General features: G+C 34.4%; 2 protein-coding genes and 1 long non-coding RNA gene across 7 annotated transcripts in view; 1 reads left to right on the top strand and 2 right to left on the bottom strand.

The window, feature by feature from the left end:
- Positions 1-1,794: 1,794 nt before the first annotated feature.
- LOC130613745 (histamine H2 receptor-like) lies at positions 1,795-4,175 on the bottom strand. Of its 2 annotated transcripts, none has more exons than XM_057435083.1 (2): positions 3,940-4,175; positions 1,795-3,158 (listed from the first exon to the last, which is right to left on the bottom strand). In XM_057435083.1, exon 2 carries the CDS (start codon positions 3,126-3,128, stop codon positions 2,151-2,153), a length of 978 nt encoding a protein of 325 aa, XP_057291066.1. In that variant the 5' UTR covers positions 3,129-3,158; positions 3,940-4,175; the 3' UTR covers positions 1,795-2,150. The 2 variants fall into 2 exon arrangements, with proteins under 2 accessions (XP_057291066.1, XP_057291067.1); XM_057435084.1 differs by lacking the exon at positions 3,940-4,175 and having other exon boundaries at positions 1,795-2,556; positions 2,644-3,565.
- Positions 4,176-4,676: 501 nt separating this feature from the next.
- Positions 4,677-8,680, bottom strand: LOC130613747 (uncharacterized). Its single transcript, XR_008975726.1, has 2 exons — positions 7,789-8,680; positions 4,677-5,017 (listed from the first exon to the last, which is right to left on the bottom strand). It is a non-coding gene; the product is annotated as an uncharacterized LOC130613747 (long non-coding RNA).
- An 83-nt stretch (positions 8,681-8,763) lies between these two features.
- LOC130613744 (diphosphomevalonate decarboxylase-like) overlaps positions 8,764-25,179 on the top strand; it is a 31,892-nt gene continuing 15,476 nt past the window's right edge. For 3 of the 4 annotated variants that reach the window (XR_008975725.1, XM_057435080.1, XM_057435081.1), the window contains exons 1-11: positions 8,764-8,786; positions 13,437-13,516; positions 13,623-13,693; positions 15,982-16,049; positions 17,415-17,464; positions 17,591-17,725; positions 22,519-22,573; positions 23,573-23,669; positions 24,066-24,113; positions 24,630-24,704; positions 24,939-25,034. Coding sequence is in view for 3 of the 4 variants with exons in the window: in XM_057435080.1 (XP_057291063.1) it covers positions 13,453-13,516; positions 13,623-13,693; positions 15,982-16,049; positions 17,415-17,464; positions 17,591-17,725; positions 22,519-22,573; positions 23,573-23,669; positions 24,066-24,113; positions 24,630-24,704; positions 24,939-25,034 (759 nt within the window). In the remaining variant the exon portion in view is untranslated. Of the gene's footprint in view, positions 8,787-13,436; positions 13,517-13,622; positions 13,694-15,981; positions 16,054-17,414; positions 17,465-17,590; positions 17,726-22,518; positions 22,574-23,572; positions 23,670-24,065; positions 24,114-24,629; positions 24,705-24,938; positions 25,035-25,179 lie in introns of those variants that run through there. The other variant, XM_057435082.1, reaches the window with a different exon arrangement.

Consider the following 25,179-nt stretch of genomic DNA (forward strand, 5'->3'; position numbering starts at 1 on the left):
GGATCCTATAAAATATATGTTTTTCTAATCCTCACTCAGCAACCATTTTAAAGTCCTTGTACTGACATTCCGTAATATGTACCTTGGGGTATTGGTTTTTGCCTTGTCCATATACCGATTAAATACCCAAGATGGGACTGACCTGGCAGGGCTCATCGTAGGGTATCGGCATGCCATGGAATTTGATCGTGATCGCGTCCTTGTGGTACCGGAGTTTGGCGTTAACATGTCTATCCTTTTTCACGGGTTCCGTTGTCAGATGCTCAGAAATCAACTCTTCGACCTTTGACCATATTTGTCGATACTTCATGATCAAGTTCGGATACTCTTCGAAATCGAGACTAATTGCCGGTTACGCATTTGCGTTGTACCTTGTCACCCCATGCGCCGACCAGATTTTCGGTGCCTTCACTCTGAAGGCTACCAAAAGTCCTGCGTATGGTACCCTATAATATACCTTTTATCCTTACCTCCATTGGCAGGAATGGCACCTCACACCGTTAAGAATTCCACGTTGATATTGTCGATGTCTGTAAACGTAGCGGCAAAGTTGTAGAATAATTTACTGCTAACAAGCTCATTCTCAAATTTGAGCATTTATTATATATTTTTAAACGACCCCAGAGAATTGTATTTCATTGTACATACGCAGCCACCCCCATTGTACGTGATATATTCATTATAGCAGTACCAGCACAACATCTTACCCTTTACCAGGAACCTTCGACCACAGCTGCATCTATCATACGCATCGAGTACTGCCAAACAGTCACCGCATTCCTCATTCATTTATTAAGATATCATCAAGACGATCCTCCAGGTCTTTAATCCTCCACTCATTGGACCCCTCCTTCTCTGATTCTTGTACTAATGCCAGGGCCATAACAGGTAAGGAGATACCTACGCCGGCCACAAATGCAATCAGTGTTGCGGTTCCGAAGATATTGAAATTTCATTGACAGTTGACGCATATTTATTAATACAGCGCATGCGTTGATGATCAGTGGATTTTTGCTGATGATCAACGGTATTTTATGTAATGAGGCGTGACGAAAAATTGTGACGTCACAAACAAAATTCTGTATGATAATTTTTTATGAGAGTTTGACCGCGAATTTTGAAAAATACGGTATATCATGACCCCCTAAACTAGCTCCCACTACGTTTTTTTAAAAAATTCTCGAACCCTTAACCTCATCCCATTGAATACTCTTCTCGAGATTGTTGAACGTTGTTTTATATAATTTATATAGTTTAAAAGTAGTTCCCAGATTTGCTTGGTTCATAATATCCTAAAGCTAAGGTTGAAAATTATTTTAAAAATGGTAACCCATATAGCAATCAACGGGACATGTAGCAAAAACTGTGGCATTTCGAAACGTTATATCAGGTCGCAATTAATATACATTCTTAATTTGGCAATATCTTTTGTCCTAGGGTATTCAGACATGATCAATTAGCTTTTGATTCTAACACCAGAGGTGACACACAGATTGCAGAATCGTAAAATAATCTTTTTTCTAATTCTGAAGCCGTAATTTTATCATCATGTTCTAGCAGTTTTTTAACTTAGGCTGTGGAGGTGGGTGACTGAAAAGTTTTCTTTGACTTTTTTGATGGGACTTTAAAACTTATTTTAAGCGATAGCTCTGGGTACGTTACTTTTATATTTATCGGTCTCCATAACAAACTTGGTCACTGGTACTAGGTTTCCATTCTGATTTATCTCTATTTACCCTTGTCAAAGGAAGAATCCCCATGTTTCGTCATGTCAGATGATACCAGGAACCACACTCCTTTTTAGCTTTTTTCTCGTTAAAAAAACTGTTACATAACCGTGTTACTACATCCATAACTGCGTAGTTAAAACTTTCCACACTCAAACTTCACGACAAATAATTCTTTCAAGTAAAAAAATCAGCTGCAAAACTTTAGGAAAAAAAAGGAAAACATTGTGTAGCCAGAATAATTAGAGACCAGGCCGCAAAACCGCGTTAAGATTCATAATGGCAGAATGTTTTTTCGGTTTGGTGTGTGCAGAACATACGGTCTTCTCAGTTAAACAAGACTTCAGAATAGTTTGAAATAACAATGCTAGTATTTCTCTGTTTACATAAAATTATACGTTCCTGTCGTCCAAAAAACCCGAGTTACATTTTAGTGTCAAATGATCCACTATTGGGCCTAACTTTGGTCTCCTCAACAACTTCATTTGAAAACGAGTAAATATGACTTTTGTCATCTCGAGCATTGTCGAAAATAGTTATTTTGTCAATTTCTTTTTTACGATATAATTTTGAGGCTTTCTGCAACAGTATTGTTCGAATGTTTTTCTGAAGAAATATGTATATACAAGGGTCACAAAGATAGTTTAATTCCCAACACAATCCAATAATGGTCTCTTCCGTGTCGCTTCCTATTTTGTGGATTACAAACCGATACGCGTATAATATATCAGGAATAACCACAAGTAGAACGAAAGTTGCGATAATTATAGTTGTCACAACAAACATCTTTTCTCTGCCTGCAACACCAGACGCTACTGTTCTGCGCTTCCTAGAAGTTTTGTTAAAGATATATGAATACGTTATAAAAACAGTGGCTAGAATTATACCATCCAGAATCAAGTATATATATTTATACCATGTCTCAAAAAATGTATCTGGACTCAGAAAGAAGAATGGAAAAGCAATTATAACTCCGACAACCCACGCAACAACTATACAACACCGTGTTCTTTTTATAGTCACAATGCTATGGTATTTTAAAAGCAGCACGAACGCTAACAGTCTATCAAATGTTAACATAAATAAAACTGTATAATAAGTGAAAAACAGACCAGCAACAACCTCTTCGCAATATACAAAAATATTTGAAGTCTCTTCGTCCAATCCTGCAAATTTCGCGATCATGTAGACAATATCAACAAGAGCTATGAGAACTTCTGATAAGCTCATTGAAACTAGGATAGAATTTTGGATTATATTACGTTGAGATTTATGTTGTTTCAGTAGGTAAACACCAAGTAAGTTGAAAATCACAGATAATGTTAGTATTATGCTGGACACGACATCAAGTATTGAAAACACATAACCAGAATGCTCTTCTACTTTTTCCGTTATATTCATGTTACTGAAATCAGCAAAATCTTTTTTTATCTAAAATTTATAAGAAAGTATTACATTAAAATGCCACTGCTGCGCATAAGGTCTCGTTTTAGGTACCATGTCAACTTCTTATCTGGTCAATTAAAAAAAAATTAAAAAACTCACTTCTTTACACTTCTCTAATCAATTGGTACATCGAAACGCAGAGCAACTAACCATTTTTTAAAGATTTAAATGTAAATTACATACAAAAAGTGATTTAATGTAAGCTATAGGTCTTAACATGAACGTTCTCTGCGCTCGCTTAAACTTTCTGCACGATGTGATGTCATTATTTATAATCGGGTCCAGTCCTAAATAACATCGCGCCTGTCTGTTTTTTTATGAGAAAAAAATTGAAGATGCGAAGGCTTGTACAACAATTTTAAATAAGAAAAACAAGTAAAGTAAGTTTTTTTTTATTTCTTATCCTTTTCTGTACCTACTTTATGTACTTAAAGTATGCAATTAAGAAACATGTAACAAGGCATTAGGACTTAGCTGTAAGTGTTAAATATGAAGCTGACGAAATCAAAAATCAGATTATGTCCCTTAAGAACACATATACAAATAAAATCCTGTTTATAACTATAATTTGTTAATGATTTTAGGGAAAAAAGCCTTAAAAAGACCACTGAAAACTTCAAACAGCATAACAATACTTTGTAGCCGGTAGACTGCAATATTTCCACTTCTACAGACTGATAAGATAAGTAGTTTTATAAGTCTCTTGTCGCGCTCTATAGTATAACCTACAAGGCTCTGATAATTAGACAAATTTTGTTATGCTGACCTTGTCTGTTATGAAAAAGAACGTAGATGATTGCTTGGGGGTACACGATCTTGACCTCTGAAGCTTGATCCGTTAACCGATAATACTTTGGCTCCGTACACTATTTTAACAACAACTCTCCTTTTATTGAATCTGCATAGAACGTGGTGAAGACGTATATAAAGTTGACCGCATCGTTCATATGTAAACAGTGCACGCACTTTTAGATCCTAGAAATTCGTATCTACTTGTTCTGCACAGTATTAATTTGTAATTATACTAACAACAATCGTGAATTTTTGTGTCATTACAAATTTATAACAATTGTGACGTGTTAATGTTTTTGAGGATGATTCGTAACATTCATTTCATAAATATTATTGTCAAAATTTATAGTTATATAAATATGAAATAGGCTTTGCATGAAATATTAAAATCACAACAAAATTGAGATGTTTCTTATTAATCTATTCAAAACGTACGTGTTTTTTTATTAAATCCAGTCATAAAAAAACGGAATGACTGACGTCAATTGCAATGACGTAATTTTACATATCTCACGTTTTTTTGTTACTAGGAGACTGTTTAAATGAAGATGGAACGGGACGGCAACTGAAACGGGACAAGAAATGGGAAAGAAAACGGGACAAGAAAACGGGACAAGAAACGGAACAAAAAGCGGAACACGAAACAGGGCAAGAAACAGACAAAAAAACGGGATGATTCTCCCGTTCTTCCGAAACAAAAACATTGTAAAGAAATATGAAGCGAGATATTATTATATACAAGAACATACAAAAATACACGAAGCTTTTTGTAAGTAAAAACTCTTACATCGTCAGGTAAGTATCGCTGCTATACAATAAAACCACCATCTCTATTATAATAGTCTGTGTCTGCGCGGACCTCCCGCTGAGTTAGAAAATGACGTTACGGAAACACCAATATCAAATGTGATGTGTTTTTCTCCACTTTGTTGCGACGGGGAAATATAAAGGACGGGCGACTCCGTGGATTTTCCCACGGGCAACGACTAGTTTCTATAATAATACGCCAGTTCCGTGTGTCTGTAACAGGCAAAGTGAATGTGTTGTTTTTTCTAAAAAAAACAGCCGCGGTAACATGTCACTTTTGCTAAACTTTTATTTTTATTCTGTCTTTTGTGTGCTTTTTCAAGTAGATTTAAAGTTTGTTTTAAAAAAGTCACGGTTAATTTACATTATTGTTCTCATAAAAACCTTTGTGTAATGATGTAAATTTTATTACACAAAAGTTATGGGTAATTAATTTTTATTATTCCCTTAAGCACGTGTCTACTGAAATGAAAAACATATTGTTTTTATTTATTCCCGCTTGAATGGAATTAACAATAAAACGTTTTGACGAAAAAAAACAATAAATTTTATGGTTTCGTTTACTATTTCGCTGTTTTTTTTTATTTGGTATCTATAGTGGATTTTTCCACGGGGCTAAATACTAGTCTCTATAATAATACGCCATTTCTGTGTGTCTGTAACAGGCAGAGTGGAATATATTTTTACAATTTTCTTTAAAAGCGTCTATAATGTATCTCCTATAAAAATGTTCTGTATTTTATAAACGTTTTGTTGACGATTTTGATTGGCTAGAACAAATCATGTGATAAAATAAAATGATTTCATTAGTTAAGAATTTCATTGCATGCTAATATAAATTTACCGTGACGAGTGCTTTGTTATAAATTATTGTACAGATAAAGTCACAGGCCATTAACGTTGTTATTATTGTTGTCTCCTTTGTTTAAATGTTTTAATTCATTGTTCGTACTTTTTATAGAAATTGATAACAAATCACTTTGTGATATAAAACATAAATAAATTTAAATGTTCTTGAGTGGATTCCTCCAGGGGTTTTCGCCTTCTTAATTAAATTGCTAACAAACATTTTTGTGATAAGAAGCACAATAAATTTAAGTGGATTATTCCACGGGTTTAAATAACTAGTGTAACTATTATAAAATTGTTAAACTCTCAAAGGACTGTGGATAATAAGATGAGCAGAATAGAATATGAAATACATTAACGTCGTAATAAGGAAACATATTTTTACGTCTCGCCGTTATGAAAAAGCAATAATCTTTTAGATTCAACTTGTTCCTTAAGAAAAGGCCTTAACGACTTTTTATAGAATGCCTCCAAAATTTTCCTCTTTAAACAGTATTTTGGAGCGCAACTTAAAATTTTCCAGCAAAAAGAGTGTCCATCATTCACGACAACATGATTAGCTGGTTCGGACGTTGAAGACACTTTGTTATGTTCAGACCATCGTGTTTGCGCATTTCGTACTGTTTCACCGATGTAGTTCACACCGCATGAACAAGTATCTTCGTAGATAACGCATGCCAAGTGCTTTATTTTATCTTTCAACGGAAAGAGAGACTGGATTTTCTTAGTGTTCCAGAACACAATGAAAATGAAATTCTCATTTGTCCAACGATTTAAGTTATTAATAAAACTTTTTAGGTCTTATTCATTTCGTTGGCAGTAAGGTAAAGTGAAATAAATCTTTTTTCTTTCTTCAAATAACCAATTCGGGATTAAAAACTCTTCCTTATCTTTGTTGAAATATCTTATCACACTATAGACAAAACCATGAGGATACCTATTAATTTTTTTAAAAGAACTCGTCACCAGGGCATTATTTTGCTTTCTAATAAGTGGCTATTGCACAAAAAGCCCAGAGATGAGAACAAAATTGATAGACATGGTTCTTGCGTAGAAAATACCTGATGTATTTTCTACCCAAGGCTATCTACCCAATGTTTTCTAATATTTACAAAAACAGTAGCCACCACCTAGCCGCTACCTAACTTAAGAGAGAACATAAGAGAGAACAGAAATTTGCTGGAGTAAATAAATGTTCGATGCAGAGTGGTCGATAATTTGAAAATTAGACATTTTGAGATTAAAGTTCATAGGTAGACATTACGAGCCCGTATTTGGCAGAAAAATATCGTCGCCTGTTGGAAAATTATCTACTCTGTAGGAATCCTAAATGAAGCTGCGACGCAACTATTTTGAACAAAAAACGGCTATTACTACAGATAAAAAAATTCGAATTATCTGATGTTGTAATCTTTATCATAAAGATAATAAACGAAATAAACGAAATAAACGAATGTTATAGTTATGGTGTACAGTAAAGCTGGTAGCTCTTATAAGAAAGCGTTAAGTAGAATCCAAAGAAAACAAAGCATTTTGTATCTCTTGTGACATTCAGAAGGGCGGTGCAAATATAATCCTGGCGAAGGTTAAAAAACATACGAGATGTCCTGGGGGCGAGGTTGAAGGAAACACAAAGACAGTTCAAGAACGGAAGTTAATATAAATATTAGAATTAAGCGATGGCTACTGCATAACATTGTCACTCATCTTCATCCCCAGGATCTTTTGGCCCTGAGTTCTTATTGAATATGCAATTCGCCATGGGAACAATGTTGCATTGTCACCGTTACTTTTTACGTAACTTGGCACTAAACAATTGGAATTTAAAAAATAAACCATATATATAAATTTATTGTCAGACTTTTTGCTTGCAATTTGCAATTAACGACTGATAATTTTCATCACAATGAAAGTATCAATCGGAGGGGGGGGGGGGGGGGGGTGTAACAATTGAGGAGGAGGGTTGCAAAATAGAAAACATTGATGATTTATTTGATACTCCAGGGTATTTCAAACCTCATTAAAAAGACAAAGTACTACATATTTAACACTGTATCCAGGGCTTCATATGGCTCAAGTATGTCTTTTTTAAAATTGAGATGGTAGTTTAAAACTACCTAAAACTACTCGTCACGTTTTGAAGGTACCAGAAAATTAAAGTATTTACCTGTTAATCAATCTTTATAAAACTCTCTCTCCCTTTCCAAGATTCTGGAAAAAAGTAAGGGCTCTATGAATTATCACAACAAGAATATTTTATTCGAATCCTCCTCGATACCTGCAACCATTGGCCATATTTTTGTACCTTTTATATCGTTTTCATGCGTTTGAACGCCTATCTTTGTTATGCGGTGAAAAACACGAAAATTGTAAATTTAGCAGATTGTCATTACGAAAGGGAAGCAAAAAAGCAGCAGTTATAAATACAATACTAAGCGCTTTTTAATATAAACAAATCTCTTCCTCTATTCCTTGGAGGCTCCAAGGTATGTCGATTCCAACATTTATTTATTCTGTGTATTTAGCTATCAAGTGAATTTCTTCAAAAACAGTTAAGAAAAAAGTCATCAACCTATAACTTCTTTGACATAAACAACTAAAATTTTATATTTGTTTTTTCAGCTGGAATTTGCTTGTAAACGTGTTGTTCTTGAAAATAAACAAGCTGGAATATATAAGGAAATTCAAATACACGTGCAATACACATCAGGTACTTATTTTATATTCCACGTAGACTTCACGTTAAACGTTTTTTCTGGTATTTAACTTCAACTATTTGAAAGTATACAAAGTATGGCATTTTTCATCGTCATTCCAAACTCCTCTAAAGGCTTTTGTACTGCGTGTGTATTTTTTTACGTTAAGTAAACCAACCTATTTTTCAACTTTTTTCAAGCTGTTTATTCATCTGCCATCAATCAATTAGCAATGGGGCTTTTTAATTGGTTAAAGCTTCTAAACAACGTAGACGATAAAGCCCGCCTAGAGAATCATAGCCTGATAAAAGTTACGTTTTAGCTATAAATATAGTTTGTAATTATTCCGAAATAAGACAAAGTTCTCACCTTATTCTCATTGGTAACCTACAGTAGTTGAATGAGGTTTCTAATTGGTTAAAAGTTAATCAGCCCTTGATGAATTTGATCTGCCCATTTAACACAGAAGGTTTGAGATCAGTTTTACTATTTTATTTTATTTTTAGCTTTGTTTTATTTTATGAGGTGAAAATTTCCATCTGTGAGTTAAAGATGGAAGCTGCGAGGTGCTGACGGGTGAATTTCAGTGGATTTGCCACGGGCGGGGGTTACGACCAGTCAAAATATTTTCTAAGGATTTTAATATCGTTGTTGGTCCTACATTAGGAACGAAAATTTTCGGTCGGAAAAACTTTCGAAATTTTTTTTGTTCGCAAATTTTTCTGTCCGAAATTGGTGTCTACCAAAAGTTTTTTTGTCCGAAAATTTTGGTTTTTTAATTTTTTTTAAAAAAGGACCAGTGCATAGAAATTATATATAGGGTAATTAGAAAATCAATAAAAACTTTAGTTTTTGAACTTATTTTTTTCGTTATTTCACATTTGGCTGAGGCTCTAACTATAAAGTTGGATCCTGAAGACCCTTTTTTAGATCTTGATTAAATATATGTGCGTTATAAATGCTTCTAATTTTTTATTTTCTAAAAAAAATTCGTTCAAAAGACTTGCCCATATATTTTTTTACTATATAAATCTTGTCCGAAAAATTATCTACTGAAATAAAAAATTGCGTCCGAAAGTTTTTTCGCCGAAAATTTTAGTTCTTATCGTATCTATATTATAATACCCGTATGTCCGTCCGTCCGTCCGTCTGTTCGTCACACAAAATGGTAGCTTAGCTGCGCAAGTAGCGAGACGCACGCAATGCGGTATAAAAAGGACGGGCGAACCCGTGGATTTTATCCACGGCTAACGACTAGTGTATTTAAATAATAAAAAAATGTTAGAAAGATATAAAAAAGGAGGTAAAAAAAGTAAATATAAATTTATAAAAAAGAATAAATCAAAAATAAAACTAACTTACAGTATTTGAACAACTAAAAATACTTACAATGTCATATAATAGTACAGTACTAAATAGAAATAATTGAAAAACAAATGTTTTAAATAGTTGTATCTACTAGCAACGTTTTTCACAAATTTGAATACAAAACCTCTCCTATTTATAAATAATAAATGAATAAGTAAATAAATAAAATAAATTACACAAGTTTTGATAATTGACAATTGACAATTGTTGATAAAAAGAATTCGTAATGATGTTGAAAGTTTTTATTTTATATTTTCATTGGTTGACCTCTCTCGTTGACCTTGCATCCATGCTTTCATCACACAACCGTGATACTAGCTTGCACCCCTCCTCTCATCCTGTAACCGTGGCACTTGTCTGTGTGCAGGTAATTTCATGATGTAGCAGTGGTTTCTCAAATGTTCTTTGGTTTGGAGAAGGCATTACCCGGATTGGTCATTTCTAGAAAAAAACATATGTTAAGATAATTCTCGACATCAGAGGTCTTTGGGATAAACGTCGAAAATCGTCGATAACGTCGACGTTTTAAGAGCTCTGGGGACGAGAATGACGTTAAGAGATTATATATGAACAGTGCATCCAAATTCAGATCATGATTTTTCAACTGCATAGTAGAAAAAATTGTTTTAGCTTTTTAAATTACATTAATTATGTCGTTCACCAATGTTTTTTACTCAGCTGCATCTATCAGAAAGCGAAAAAGAAGGAGGTGAGATTGGTACCGCTCCATCTGCCCCCTCTCCCACCACACCTTCCCGGAAAAGGGAGGATGGGATAACAACACAATTTATAGAACTGTTATGGCGGCAAAGACCTTGGAAAAAATACTTACACCGCTGTCAGAGCAAGCCCAACCTGCTACATTGATTATACTCACTCGCCTGTCATAATCGGAGGTTCGATCGGGGTGAACAATTCTCAGTAGAGAATGGACACCCGGATATGGTCATGACAACCTATCATGGAATAACATAAAGGGGAAGCATGTTAAGAAAGACAGGTTTTTGAGGCCTTCAAAGTATCGATAAAAGACATTGTTGATGTTGCACCAGCTTTTTTAATATGATTAACCATGACGGCATCGAGAATGCCAATAAAAAATAAAAAATACAAAAATCAAAATAATTAAAGTAACTTCTCGTGCGTGAGGGGGCGTGATAGGACCCCGGGGATAAAAAAGTCCCTGACTTTTCCGGGAATCAGCGTGTGATGTGCAAGATGGCGCAAAACCATGAATGTGTTTGGTATCTGGACTGGTTTAGATTCAGTGAAAATATTTTCTAGGTTTTGAGTTAGATAGATAGATAGATGTGCATATTTTACATGGCTAGGCTCACAAATATCGAGGGATATCCCTGTCTATTATTTTCAGGAGGGGCCATGGCTTCGACTTCCCAGTCCCTGTGGAGTATTGCTAACTCAATTAGGGTCCAGCACTCTGCCAGACAACTCCCTGCCACATCCAACGGCCCACACAGTGTGCCATCTACCCAATTTTCCTTACATGGCTTGGGTTAACCTGGGGCTATGGTAATATTCAATTGCCCATAATGAATCGCAAGGCCAAGGGGAATCGTACCCTGGACTCCTACGCGCACAAAGTACGAGAGTGATAACTTACTTACTTATGTTACTGATGTTAACTTTTGAAGTTGTAGCTTCACGCCTGTCGTGGACGACTAACTCAGTCACTTCTTCCTCTTCTAACAACTGGGGAATCACATGTTAATTACACGGAAGGAATTTGTCTAAACTGAAATTGCTTGGTGATAAGCCAAATAGTTTTATTGTATGCCTGAGCACGAAAAAGACAGAAATTATAGTATTCAGATCCAAAGCTAAAACAACAATTCACAAAAAAGTAAACTTTAGACTGAGTGGTCAAAAGATTATACCTTCAGCATCTAACCTGGAATGATCACATGTCAAATCTAGCTTCAAAATTATCAAGAGCCACAGGCATGTTAGCTAAGTTTCACCACTTTGTTCCACATGACATACTCCTAAGTATTTATAACGCCATCTTTGGCTGTCACTTATCTTACAGTTCCCAAATTTGGGGACATACAGGAGTTGCCCTCAAACAAAAAATCCAATCAATTCAAAATGAAACTATTAAAATTATCCACTTTAAAATACGTTTTGATTCTCTTGCACCCCTCTATAAGGAATCAAATTTTATTTTTATTCATTTTTTTAAATTTTCTTTGCTCCTTTCTGACGTCTGTGGTGGCATTATCCCTGTCGGATATTCTCTCCTAGTCCATTTGACGCCATTGTTGCAGTGAATTATTTTGAACATTGAGTCCAGCTCTTTCAAATAAATTCACCATTGAATATTCTGGTTGCTAACGTTTTTACAACCTTCTAAAAAATTAACATCAGCAAGTTGCTTGAAGATTTGAGTGAGTGACAGCATTTATCATTGCTTGTGTGAATGGAAAATTTGAAGGTTTATATGTTTGTGATCTGGTTGCAAGATCTTGTTGGTATAACTACACCAGTTTTTTGCTCCTTTGGGGCAATTTTCATGCTGTGGATTCTCAAGCATACTGGCATAGTGACCTAAAATTGTCCACATTTCTTCAGACATTTTAGCGACATGTCTCCCTTGTTATCACGAATAGTCTGACCATAAAATTTTGCATTGCATTAACCTGCGTAAGAGTGAGTTGACCTTTTCCACTTATTCCCTTACCACCCTCTAGTTTCTTACCCTTTTTAGATCTTTTATGAATTTCCTGAAGATAGATCCCATGCGCTTTGTTACGTGGTTGACACATTTTTCTTTACGGATAAAAATTGCGGCTCCCTATGGTCTCTGTTTGAAGTGTGAAAGACTGATCAGAAAAAAAGTTAGTTATTTGGATAAAGTCGACATTCCCTTTTGAAAACAAAATAATTTCACCATTGGAAAGATCGTCGTTTCTTTAGTATAAATGACTAATGGAAAAAAATCAATTTTATGATAAATAAAGGGTATAGAGACCATTGTCAATCAAACAATAGTTTTAGAAGGTCATGGAAAAAACAGAGATACTAAAATTTTACTTTAAACCTTATGGATTTGACTATTGCGTAAACAGCGTGTAATTGCTTTTGGATGCTATTTTGAGAAATGTTGCATTAGGGATCCCTCAATTATGCATTATCCCTGACTGTTCTGTGTATATATATAGCAACATTTAAATAAGACTTTATTCTATAAAAAGAAAGTTCTTGAAACAACATATAAATACACAGCATTTTGGTCTTAAAGATTTAATTTTTTTATAATATTAATAAGTTAGCTAATTATAAGGATTCTGAACTATTATAAATTGAGGTACATTGTCTTGTCGTTACATGATTTGACGTGTTTTGGTATGCCAAAAGATACCATTTGAAATTTAACTGTCACCAAATGCGTTCTTGCTAACAAAATATTTATTTTATATGTATATATATATACATGGACATTTATAAAAAATAGGTGTTTTAGTCAAATGTAACCCTAACTTTGCAAAGAGCTAATTTGTTCCTGTGAAAAACCAAAATCAGATTTTATAGAGGAAATAAGCTTTATTTTCCAAAACTTATTTTGTTTATATGTATATATTTATATTGACTAAGAGCCTCTATTTTTACCCATTTTGCAAACTATGCTGGACCATATCCTTCACTGCATGTTTATCTTGCTGAACAAGAGATTTTTTAGCCAATAGACAGCATTGCTCGAATATATAAAATCTCATTGTAATGTACCTTCTAGTTACAAAATATATTCAATGACGACGACGGAGAAATCTATCAAGTCCATTGCCCCTATAAACATAGCTGTGGTGAAGTATTGTGAGTATTTTGAAACATATTAGCAGTTTTGTTTAGAATGTTCTTGAAAAGCCATCAATGATGATTGCTCTATACAAAGTTTCAACAAATAATAATTTTGTTCCAGGGGGCAAGGAAAACGAAGAGTTCAACACACCTTTAAATTCCTCTATCAGTGTAACGTTACATGTCAAAGATGTAAGTCGATACTTTTATAGTTACCAAGTTGAGTAATTCTTCTTCCTGATAAGAAATTAAGCCATGAAGAAATTTTAATTTTACATGTTTTTATGTAAGAACTGGTAAAATCTGAGCTGGGGCGGGCTCTTCTTATTACACCGTTCTTACCCCTCCTAAAAACTTAATTCTTTTCCGGCCTATCAATAAGAAAATAACACCGGAGCAATAAATCGCTCACTCAAGGTTACAATAATTTAGATTGGGTGTGCAACCTGAATAAAGAGAATAAGTTTATAAACGCATATAAATGTGTGTTTATAAACTTATTTTATTACATTTTTTATCTATTTTTCTTTATATAATATATTGGATATTTTTTTACTGCAAATAATAAGAAAGATGACATTGAATTCCATGTGAAATGAATTGATATTGTTCAGCCAGACAAACTTTTTGTGGAATTGGGGGAACAATGAATGGCTCAGCTAGTTTCTTAATTCTCAGAATTGGGCAAGTCCCTTATTGATAGGCCTGTATCTTCAATTTTGAAAATTCTCGTCCTTAAATCTCTAAAAGTAGATTTTTAACAACTTTGTCAAATCTCAAATCTCCTCGATTTAATGTGTCAGATGTTTTTAATTCTGTAGAAATAAATAAACATTTTGTTAGATTTGAACAATGATTTGAGCCTGAGTCAGTTCTTATTCTGATTTCTTAAAATTTGAGAATCATGTTCTTATTAAAGTGTTCTTATTAAAAAAACAAAGTACATGTAGGTCCTCTGAAACAACTGAGTTGATTTTGCACCTTTTTTCGCAGCTTGCCTCCTCAAATTCATTTTCATCATCATTCATCATTCTCGGCTTAGCGTCTGTTTTCCATACTAGCATGGGTTGGATGGGTTATATTAATGACCCTCTTCCAATTTGATCTAGACTGTGTTACATCTAAACTCAACTTCCGCTGTATCAAGTCTGTCCTTATAACCTCCTGCTAAGTCTTTCTCGGTCTGCCTCTGGGCTTTGCCCCAGGAACTATCAAGTTCTACACTTTCTTACCCAATTATCCTCCTCCATTCTTTCCAAGTGCCTCAGGCAATTCAATCTTCTTATCTGGATAACATTTTTAATTCTACGGATATTTAGCCTGCTTCTTAGCTCATCTGAACTCTTTTTGTCTCTCAGACTGGTGTTACACATCCACCTAACCATTCTTATATTATTCCTTTCTAAACAGTCAAGATCTTCCTGCTTCACTGCCCATGTCTCACTACCGTACAACATAACACTTCTTACACAGGCCTCATACAACCTACCTTTTACCTCAATTGACAAGACTCTGCTAGTCAATAAAAGAAGTAGTAACTCTCTGAACTTTTTTTCAAGCAGAAACTATCCTGCAAACACTTCTTCCAACACTGCCTTCACTGCCCAACATATCACCTAAGTAACAGAAGTTCTCAACTATCTCTAACAAGCCACTGTTGTACAACATTGACGCATCATTGAAAATAAGTCCTTCTCTATAATCTCACCTTTGCAACGCTTGCATACAAACTGAATGTCAGCTCTTAACCTTCCACCAATACTACTGCACTTTTTATGTACCCAATGACTGCAAGTCTGACAAAAAATTGAGTTACTACCAACCGCTTTCCTGCAAACTCCACAAGGCCACTTTCCAACTACAACACTTGGCTGCAATGCTACTAATCATGACTTTAGACTTTGCTGTGTTCACTCTTAGCCCTTTCTTTTCTAGTCGAGAAGTGGAAGAAAGTTCTACTTCTCAAACTTTTCAACTAATTCTTCTATCGACTGTGCTATGAGAACCAAGTCATCTGCATACAATAACTCACATGGACAACCTGTTCTGAACTCCATCGACAGCGCTTCTAAGACTAGAACAAACAACAAAGGACTAAATACAGAACCCTGATGTACACCAACATTTACACTTAATTCATCACTAAGTGAATCGTTAATCCTGACACGACTTCTATTTTGATCCACCATAAATAAAATAAAAAATTCATTCAGTGCAAAAACTGTTGTTTTTTATTTCTATATTTGCTTATACAGCATGGGGCATACAATGCATGTTTTGAACAATGATGTTCAATTTTGGTAGCTATTCGAAATGTTTTGTGACGAATTTACAATTGTGAGAAAAGACAAATTTGTCTGTGAAAGAGAGAAACAACTGTATTTCATTTTTTTTTTTAGCTTTTTATTTTAAATTTAAATATCTTTTGATATGTATAATATAGATGTTTATAGGTATAATAGATATTGTAATCTATTTAGATGTGCGCAGAAACAGAGGTGGTTGCAGATAGCAAGTTTAAAGAAGACAAACTTTTCTTGAATGGCAGGCAAGTATGCAGGCTTCTAATTTTAAAAATTATTGCATATATATGAATTATGCAGGCTAGTCAATGATTGTAAGCGATTGCGCAGCGCAGCTAAAACGACACCATTGTTTGCTTAAAAAATATCAAAACAAGATTGTTGACAGTTAAAAAGTTGTTTGTAGTTTGCTTGAAAACTAATAAAGCAGGATTGTAGACAGCCGAAACTTTACTGTAGTTTGCTCAATACTATCAAAACAGGATCCTAGATAGCTAAAACCTCACTATGTTTTGCTGGAAAACTATCAACATGTGATGAAGGAAGGGGAGTTCGCTTGAATAGTTTTTTTTTCTGAATAATTTCATTTTTTCTTTTTGTTGCTTGTTTTGAGGAAAATTCCTAGAACATAACTAGTTGTCAAAGTGACTTTTTTTAGCTAAAGATAATGTTATGCACAATGATTTGTTTTTAAAGTTATGCTAAATTCTTTTTAATGTGAATAAGTTTTATTTACAAAAACGTATAATCAAGCAATCAATCCTATAATCAAAGTATGTGGAAAACATTTTTTACAAGAATAGTTTCATGTGCGATTTTTTTATTCATTTGCCAGAATAACTAGCTATTAAATTTTCCATGCAGCAGCATTTTGTGCCCAATCATAAAAAGCACAGCAACTTTTTATTCCATTTGGCTATTTTTTGCTCACATGATGATGTAAACAGAAGATATTCATTGATGCAAAATTTGAGATTAGTCAATATTTATATGACATGTATAAAAACAATATAATGCAAGATGCGTAAGAAAAACATGACAACATCATTATAGTGTACACCTGCATGAATGCATCTATAAAAAAAAGTCGGTTATTGCTTTGCACATCCACTGATTTGTGTATTATCACTTGATTGATCCAAATTTTTATTTATGTCCAGCACAAACGATGTATATGTGACTTATTAATGGCTTATCTTAATACGTAATTCTAATTATTTGACATTATGCTTTCATTCAATTCAGGGTAAAATTTTATAACAAAAGCGAGGTCATTCACTTTGTTCCTAGCCTTCTTGAAATAAAAATCTAATTAAAAATTACTACCTAATTGAAGTAGACTTTTACTTTTTTCTATGTTTTTTTTGTTGCACTAGTCAAGCCCGTAAAAATCCACTGAAATTTGCCTTCTGTTTCTCACATCAACCGTCTTTCACTTGAAGACAGAAATTTAAGTCTTGTAATATATATGTAATTATGAATACTGTATTACCATTTCATGATTGTTATAAAAAGGAAAACCGACCTGTTCCAAATAATGTGTTTCTCAAAAAAGTAAAATTTATGTTGTTTGTTTGAAGTTGCAAATAATACTATTTATACAATATTAGAGAAGAAGATATTCAGAAGAACAAAAGAGTACAAAGATGTCTTAATATGGGTAATATTCAGAAATTTCTGAACTTATTGCTGTTGGTTTTAAATGGCTTTACTTGAAGTTTAACATTTTGTGTTAGAAAGGCTACTCTAGGGTATCATGGCATTATTTATTCAAAAATTTCTTTAGTACGAAGTAAACCAACTTTGAAGAGAAAACACAATGAGGATGCAACACCAATCGTAAGGTGTCACATAACTTCTGCAAACAATTTTCCCACTGCTGCTGGACTGGCGTCATCCGCAGCAGGTTATGCATGTCTAGGTATTTCTGATATTTTTGATATCTCAAGCCTTTGAAAAAGAAAAGGGAAGTTGGGAACAAATTAAAGATATCGAGGGTCACTTTTGATATTTGCTTATTCCAGGAATTAACGAGTAACAAAATTAATGTTGATATTTTTGTGAACATTTCAGCCATTTCCGCCACTTGGGGGTAATAAAATAAACAAATACGAAAATGGTTTCTCTTCTATATAAAATCAACAAACACGTGTTTCTTCTTTTTACACTTTTAACTCTACCATCTTTAGTCCTAATGCCGTTCTAGTTAAACGGCACCGAGAGTCTAGCAAACAAAAACAAATATGGCGGCAATCTAACACCCCCACTTGACGTAAAGTTCTCATTAAAAATTACTCTCCAAATAAATATTGTTTGAACATTGTCAACAAATGTTTCTTTGGCGGTTTTGTAAATATATCCGCTTTGTTTTCACTTGAAGGTATATATTCTACAGCTATCTGATTCTGTTGAAAACATTCTCTGATATAATGGTATCGGATATCGATATGTTTGGCCTTCATGTGCTTTACGGGGTTTTTTAATAACGCTAAGGCACCTTGGTTGTCATTTTTAATCACAGGCGGCTTGAGGTCAAAATTTGTTAAATCTTTGATAAGTCGTGTTAGGTAGGCGGTCTCCTGAGCTGTTAGGGAGAGGGCCATATATTCAGCTTCGCACGTCGAAAGTGCCACAGACGCTTGTTTTTTCGACCTCCAACTGATAGGTGGCCCACTCGGATTGATGCTGATACAATAACCGGTAATACTTCTTCTGTTATCCAAAGAAGAAGCCCAATCAGCATCACAAAATGCATAGAGACGAAATTCTTCATGGTTTAGTCTACGAAAAGTGAATGTATAACTCACAGTATTCTTTATATATCGAAATACATGTTTTAACATAATCCAGTCTGAATTTTCAGGCTTTGACAAGTGTTGAGACAGCTTAGTTACAACATAACTCAAATCTGGTCGGGAGCAAGTCATGGCATATACAATGCTTCCCACCATTTGACGATATAGTTTGGTGTCGTTATCGGTCTTCTCAGTATCACTGGTCTCATCTAATATATATGCGGCAGGGTTTTGTTCACATGGGGTATTCCTCGGTTTACAATCATTGAGACTGAATCGGATAAGGACATTTTTAAGGTAACGGGACTGGGACATGGTGACGTAGTCAATCCCCCTCTCAAAATCAATTCCAAGAAACGATGAGAGTGTTCCAAGATCTTTCATATTAAATCGATTCTTCAACTGGATGTTGACAGTGTTGAGCAGTTCGTCCTTACTTGATGTAATAATAATGTCATCCACCCAAACAAGTAACACAATGGTATAACCACATTGTCTACGAACAAACACACATGGATCGGCATGAGATTGGACAAAACCAATATCACATAAAAAATCATGCAGCAATTGGTGCCAATTGCGTCCACTTTGTTTGAGCCCATAAAGAGATTTATTTAACTTCCAAACATTATTGGCTGTTTCATATCCAGGAGCTGGTTGAACATAAACTTCACATTCTATTGGAGCGTGTAAATATGCTCCTTTAACGTCCATTTGATGAATGTTCCAATCTTCTTGAACAGCTACCTGTAGTAAAGTACGGATAGATTCCATTCTAGCAGTTGGTGAAAAGGTTTCTGAGTAATCTATTCCTTCTTTTTGACTGAATCCTTTTGCTACATAACGCGCTTTGTAAATTGGGTTGCTTAAATTTCCTTTGATGGTGTACACCCATTTCCCCCCCACTGCTTGCTTATTTTTGGGTAGTGGTGTTTCGGTGAACGTATCGTTGAGCTTCAAAGAGTTGATTTCTTCTTCCATCGCGCTTATCCATTGATCTGCATCATCTTGTTGAATTGCGTCATTGTATGTGTTTGGAACATTCAGATAACAACAATCATAATCGGTGTCTGCGAAATCACTACAGTGATAATCAGCATATCGTGGTGGAGCTTTGCGTTCCCTAGTTGGGTATCGAGCCTCCGGATTTCTCTCTGGGTTCTCATTTTGTTCTGAACTACTTTTTGTAGCCGGTTTAGTATTGGCTTCAGTTGAAAATAAGTCGTTGCTGATGGCTGTGTTCGGCTCTTCGACATGAAATTTTTCCGTAAATTTCACAAGTCTATGTCTTGATACAGTCCTGCTGTCGGAATAGTAAACTAGATAGGCTGGACTCTCTTTGTCATACCCGACAAAAATTCCTTTACGGCTTCTTGGGTCCAGTTTCTTTTGATTATAGACGTATGCATAACATATTGTACCAAAAACATGTAATCTTGAGATGTCAGGTTTTAGTCCTGTGATAAGACCATATGGTGTTTCTCTGATGCGGTCTACAAAACAACGATTTCGAATATGTGTAGCAGCCATAACAGCATATGTCCATAAATGTTTAGGTAAGCTAGCTTCAAGTAACAATGCTCTTCCCATTTCAAAAAGGGTGCGCCAGCTGCGCTCTGCAGTGCCATTTTGATGAGGAGAATGTGGAGCAAAGATTTCGTGTTTGATACAGTGTTTTGTCAGGATAGTTTTAAAGTCCTGTGATATGTATTCCCCACCCCCATCCGATCGCATTCGTTTTACATCACCAAATGGAAAAATTTCTTCGTCAAAATTAAAGGTTTTCACTTTGCCGTAGGGCGCTATGTCTGCTAAAAATTTTTCTAATGCACGGGACGCATCAGATTTCTGTTTTAAAAAATAAGTAAACATACATCCTGTGAAATCATCATTGAAAACAAGAGCATATCTGAAGCCATTCAGTGACGCTGGTTCTATTGGTCCGGCTAGGTCGGTGTGTACAAGTTCGAAAGGAGTCGTGGCACGGATGTCTGGCTGACGATTACGAGTGTTGGTCTGCTTTGCTAGTGTACATACCTCACAGTCAAATTTTTCTCGTTCACTGATGTGCATTCCTTGAACTACAGATTCTAATTTTATCACATCATCAATATTACAGTGTCCTAATATTCTGTGCCATGTTCTCAAATCTTCTATGCGTTTTTGGCTCACATTATTTTTGTACAGATAGTATAGTCGTTGGCGTTGTTCGATTGGAAAGATTGTTCCATCTGGGGCAATGAGATTAGCATGATCATTGGAGAAGTTGACAACAGCACCTTTACGGGTTGCGGCTTGAACAGAAAAAATATTTTGAGGGTAAGTTGGTACATACAGTGCGTTTTCAAGGTTAACTTTAACTAGTTCTCCACTTTCTGTACGTAAGTATGTGACATACGTTCCTCTTTTCAATGCAACATTGTTTGATTTTCTCCCATCTGCCAATTCTATATAATGTTCAGCTGGTTTGAAGTTGTTATCAATTTCAATCATATTTTCTTCAGAATTCACTATATGGGTTGTTGCTCCACAGTCCACGAGTAGTGTCTCACTACCATTAATTTTCATACTGAAGTCATCATTAATCTTGAATGCAAAAGAATGACTCTGATTATTATCACTCATCGACTTGGCCTGGTCACGGTTTTGTTTTCGGCAGTTACGGTTCGAGTGCGATGAGGATCTACAAACGGTACACCATTGTCGCCGACATTCACTCGCTTTATGTCCAGCAACTCCACAACTGTAACAAATGAGTTGTTTAGATAAATATTCATTTCGTGCTTTCATAATAGCTTCATTTTTATTAGCTTCTGGTTTTGTAGATCGGGCAGTTTCAGTTTCATCAAAATTTCTCAGAGCTTGCTTGAATTTGTGAAATGTGTCTACAGTTTCGGATTGTGTTATAATAGCAACAAAAGCTTTGTACTGATCGGGGAGTCCTTTGAGTACCATTGCAATTAACAAAGCATCACTGACATTCTCACCAGCTGTTTTCAATGTGGCTGCAGCTTTTTCTGCCCTCATCATATAATCAGTTACTGATTCATTGTCACTTTTCAACAATGTTGTAAGTTGGTTGTATAGGGTAATTATTCTCGGTTTGCTACTTCCTGAATAAAATTCTCTTAGTATTTTGAACGCCTTTCTTCCATCATCTTTTGCTTCACGAATGACCATTGACAAAGAACGTTCATCTAAAAATTGTATAAGTTCAGCAAATGCAAGTTCATTTTTATCTGGATCAATTTCGATACTACTATTTCCAACTAAAGTGTCTTTAAGTTCCTTGACTCTCATGTAACCTAAAATCTTTGTTTCCCATATCTCAAATTTTCGTTCATCCCCATCAAAAATCAAGTTCTGCCACTGGTTTCTTGGTGGACTGGGCCCATAACCTGTGAACATTTCAGCCATTTCCGCCACTTGGGGGTAATAAAATAAACAAATACGAAAATGGTTTCTCTTCTATATAAAATCAACAAACACGTGTTTCTTCTTTTTACACTTTTAACTCTACCATCTTTAGTCCTAATGCCGTTCTAGTTAAACGGCACCGAGAGTCTAGCAAACAAAAACAAATATGGCGGCAATCTAACAATTTTGTATTAAAAAAATGCTATTAGTAACAAATCAGTTTTTCAAAAAGTAGCAAATTTATGCCTGGAAAGAAATTAAAAACAGAAAAAATATCATATGCAAAGGTTACATCAAAAAAATTTTATCATGAAATTGAAACACCCCTAATTTACAACAAGGTATGACACCATTACTGTAAAAACAATTTTCAAATTAGACAAAAAAATTGACTGTTGCACTCTTTTTTTACAAAACGTTTCTAATTTTTATGACACTTTTATACAGTTACATATAGATTACGCATATAGAAATACCTCTTTAGTATTTATATTTTTTTTAGCCAAATGTTTGGGTCATGTGTATAATTATGAAAAGGATCTATCAGTTGTTGCCAGGTAGATGTTGCATGTTTGTTTGTCACAAGAAATTTTTCTATAAAAAGATCTTTATGAAAAAAAAAGAACTATAATTAAGGACATTCTCCTGACCACATTCAATGGCACTGTTAAGGATTCTTGTTAAATACTTCCTTGTGCATACAGACATAGTTGGCAGAGGGGGTACCCACCCCCCGTATTTTTAAAATAACCCCCTATTATTAGGAAACCTGCCCTTCTCATTTTAGGAGTAACCCTATTATGTCAAGGTGAAGCTATCATCTTCATCCTGTAACAGATATGTAACACAAACACGCTATTATATTGAACTCGCATTTAAAGACAGAAAAGCACTTTTTGTTGTTGTTGTTAAAAAATGTTAAATAGTTACAACAAATCCAGAAGAAGTTCTAGCTAATTAAATTGTGCTTTTGGTAACACCATTTATCTACATTGTCTGCATTTCATAATTTGACTAAAAATACATGTTACTTTTAGAACTTTCAGAAAGATATCTAATGCATTAATAAGTCTCTCTAATTTTTTAACATTGCCTTTTTAAAAATTGCCACAAGCTTAGTTTTCTGAGTTTGTTGAATCTTTTCACAATCGTCTACTTCAAATGATTCTAGTAGGTTTTGACAGGAAGAAACATGTATTAAATATATTATAAATAAACAAGATGTAACTTTTATGAGAAAGAAATAGGAACTAGTAGCAAACTAAACAATACAAAAAATGAGCAATGCTAAATTAAATGATCTGTCTGTTAAATGATCTGTCACAATGGACAGTATTTCAGCATTTGTCCCATGCCCACACCAGTGGTCGATGAATATTCTTTTAATATAGACCATTTGAAACTAAAGCCAGATTGACTGTAGCTTCATTTTTATGTTTTATGATTTTAATTTTTCTTTTATGATTTACTGTATGCGCAAGGAAATGAAAAAAAAATTTCCTTGTAGAAGTCTATTAAAATGTTTTTTTTTTGCCTAACTGTTGGTCAAACTTTAGACTTGGGTCAGGTAGTGCTTGTCGAAGTATGCTTGGTGGATTTGTCAAATGGGAAAAAGGGAAATGTCCAGAAGGTTCAGATAGCTGTGCTGTCCAGGTGAGTAATTTCAGCCTGAATTAAGTTAGCATAAAAGAATTTGAGAAAACAGGGACTATGGCATTTTAATTCATATAATATTACATTTATTCTTGTTACATGACTTATGAACTGCTTTGGAGCTTGTTATTTTTCATCTATATTATAATGTCACACACTCAATTGTTTTTCATGGTTTAACTTAATTTTTTGAATGGTTAAGCCACAGCTTTATTTTAGATCCCTTGGAAAGTAATTGTATTACATCATGCTAACAAAATACCAATGGCAGACATATATATATATACAACGGGCTAAGGACTAGCATGTAATATTATTTTGGAAGCAATCCTGCATAAAGCTGACTTTCGAAGCTTTACATATATATTTTTGACAAGTCGTTATTTTTTTATTTAGATAGCAAATGAGCATCACTGGCCCGAATTAAAAGTGATAATACTAGTGGTAATTTTTTTGTTGATGTTTTCTTTGTAATGTAACTAGTATGTGTGCGTCTGATTGGGCTTGTGTATAGCTTGCTTTTTACAAGTGAGAGAATCCAGTTTTGAATAAACTACCATCATTATTATATTGTACTAATTGCTCGAATGCTATGAGCATTTGATATAAAATATTAAGCTCCATACAATCACATTTGAACAATTTTGAAATATAATATACTGATATTCAAGCGTGATTACAAGTTAAAGATACATGATTTATAAGAAACTAGTCGGTAACCCGATAAATCCACGGCTTCACCTGTCCTTTATTTACCGCATTTCGTGTGTCTCGCTACTGCAGTTACCATTTTAGGTGACATACAGACCAATACGGGTATTGTAATATAGATTATGGCAGTATTATGCTTCTTACCTTGATTGTACATCTAAACAGAATTCCCCTTTGTCCTTTGAACTACACGCATCTACTTACTTTGCTGCATACATGTGTGCATGTTTCACTGTATTTGTCATCAAGGTCAGCAGTAATCAAAAGTCAGTTGGAAGTACAGAAGGGATGAGACGAAGCGTGACAACCAGTCAGCTACTAAAGGTTGGATATTAAAATCACACACAAGCTATTTAATAAATACTGACCAGTGTTGATGGCTTGAGTTCTAAGTTCAACTATGTAGGTGTGTGTCTTTTGACATACTATGTAGGACTTTTACAGCTGATAAGATAACTGTCTAGGCTACCAACTTCCCTTTTTTGATTTTGTATTTATAAAAATGAAGCAAGAGTATCTTTTTTAAAACTGGCAACTAACTTCCTGTTTTTGTTACAGTACAGAGCTGAACACTGTGTTCCTGGTCATATCGACAAGATAGAGAAAGCAATCCACTCCAAAGATTTTCCAATGTTTGCTGAATTGACAATGAAGGTATGAGAAATGTAACTGTACATATGCATTTGTAAAAGATTCATTTTGCAATCATAACTTAAGTAAAGAAGTACCGTAAACCATCTCTTCTAAAAAAATCATACCAACTTAGCTATTATTTGGTGTTAAAACATAATTTAAGGTA

This window comes from Hydractinia symbiolongicarpus, chromosome 11 (genome assembly GCF_029227915.1).
Source record: "Hydractinia symbiolongicarpus strain clone_291-10 chromosome 11, HSymV2.1, whole genome shotgun sequence".
Lineage (NCBI taxonomy): Eukaryota > Metazoa > Cnidaria > Hydrozoa > Anthoathecata > Hydractiniidae > Hydractinia > Hydractinia symbiolongicarpus.

Coding starts and splice junctions, on each gene's coding strand:
- LOC130613745 (XM_057435083.1), bottom strand. CDS start 3,128: ATGAATATAACGGAAAAAGTAGAAGAGCATTCTGGTTATGTGTTTTCA.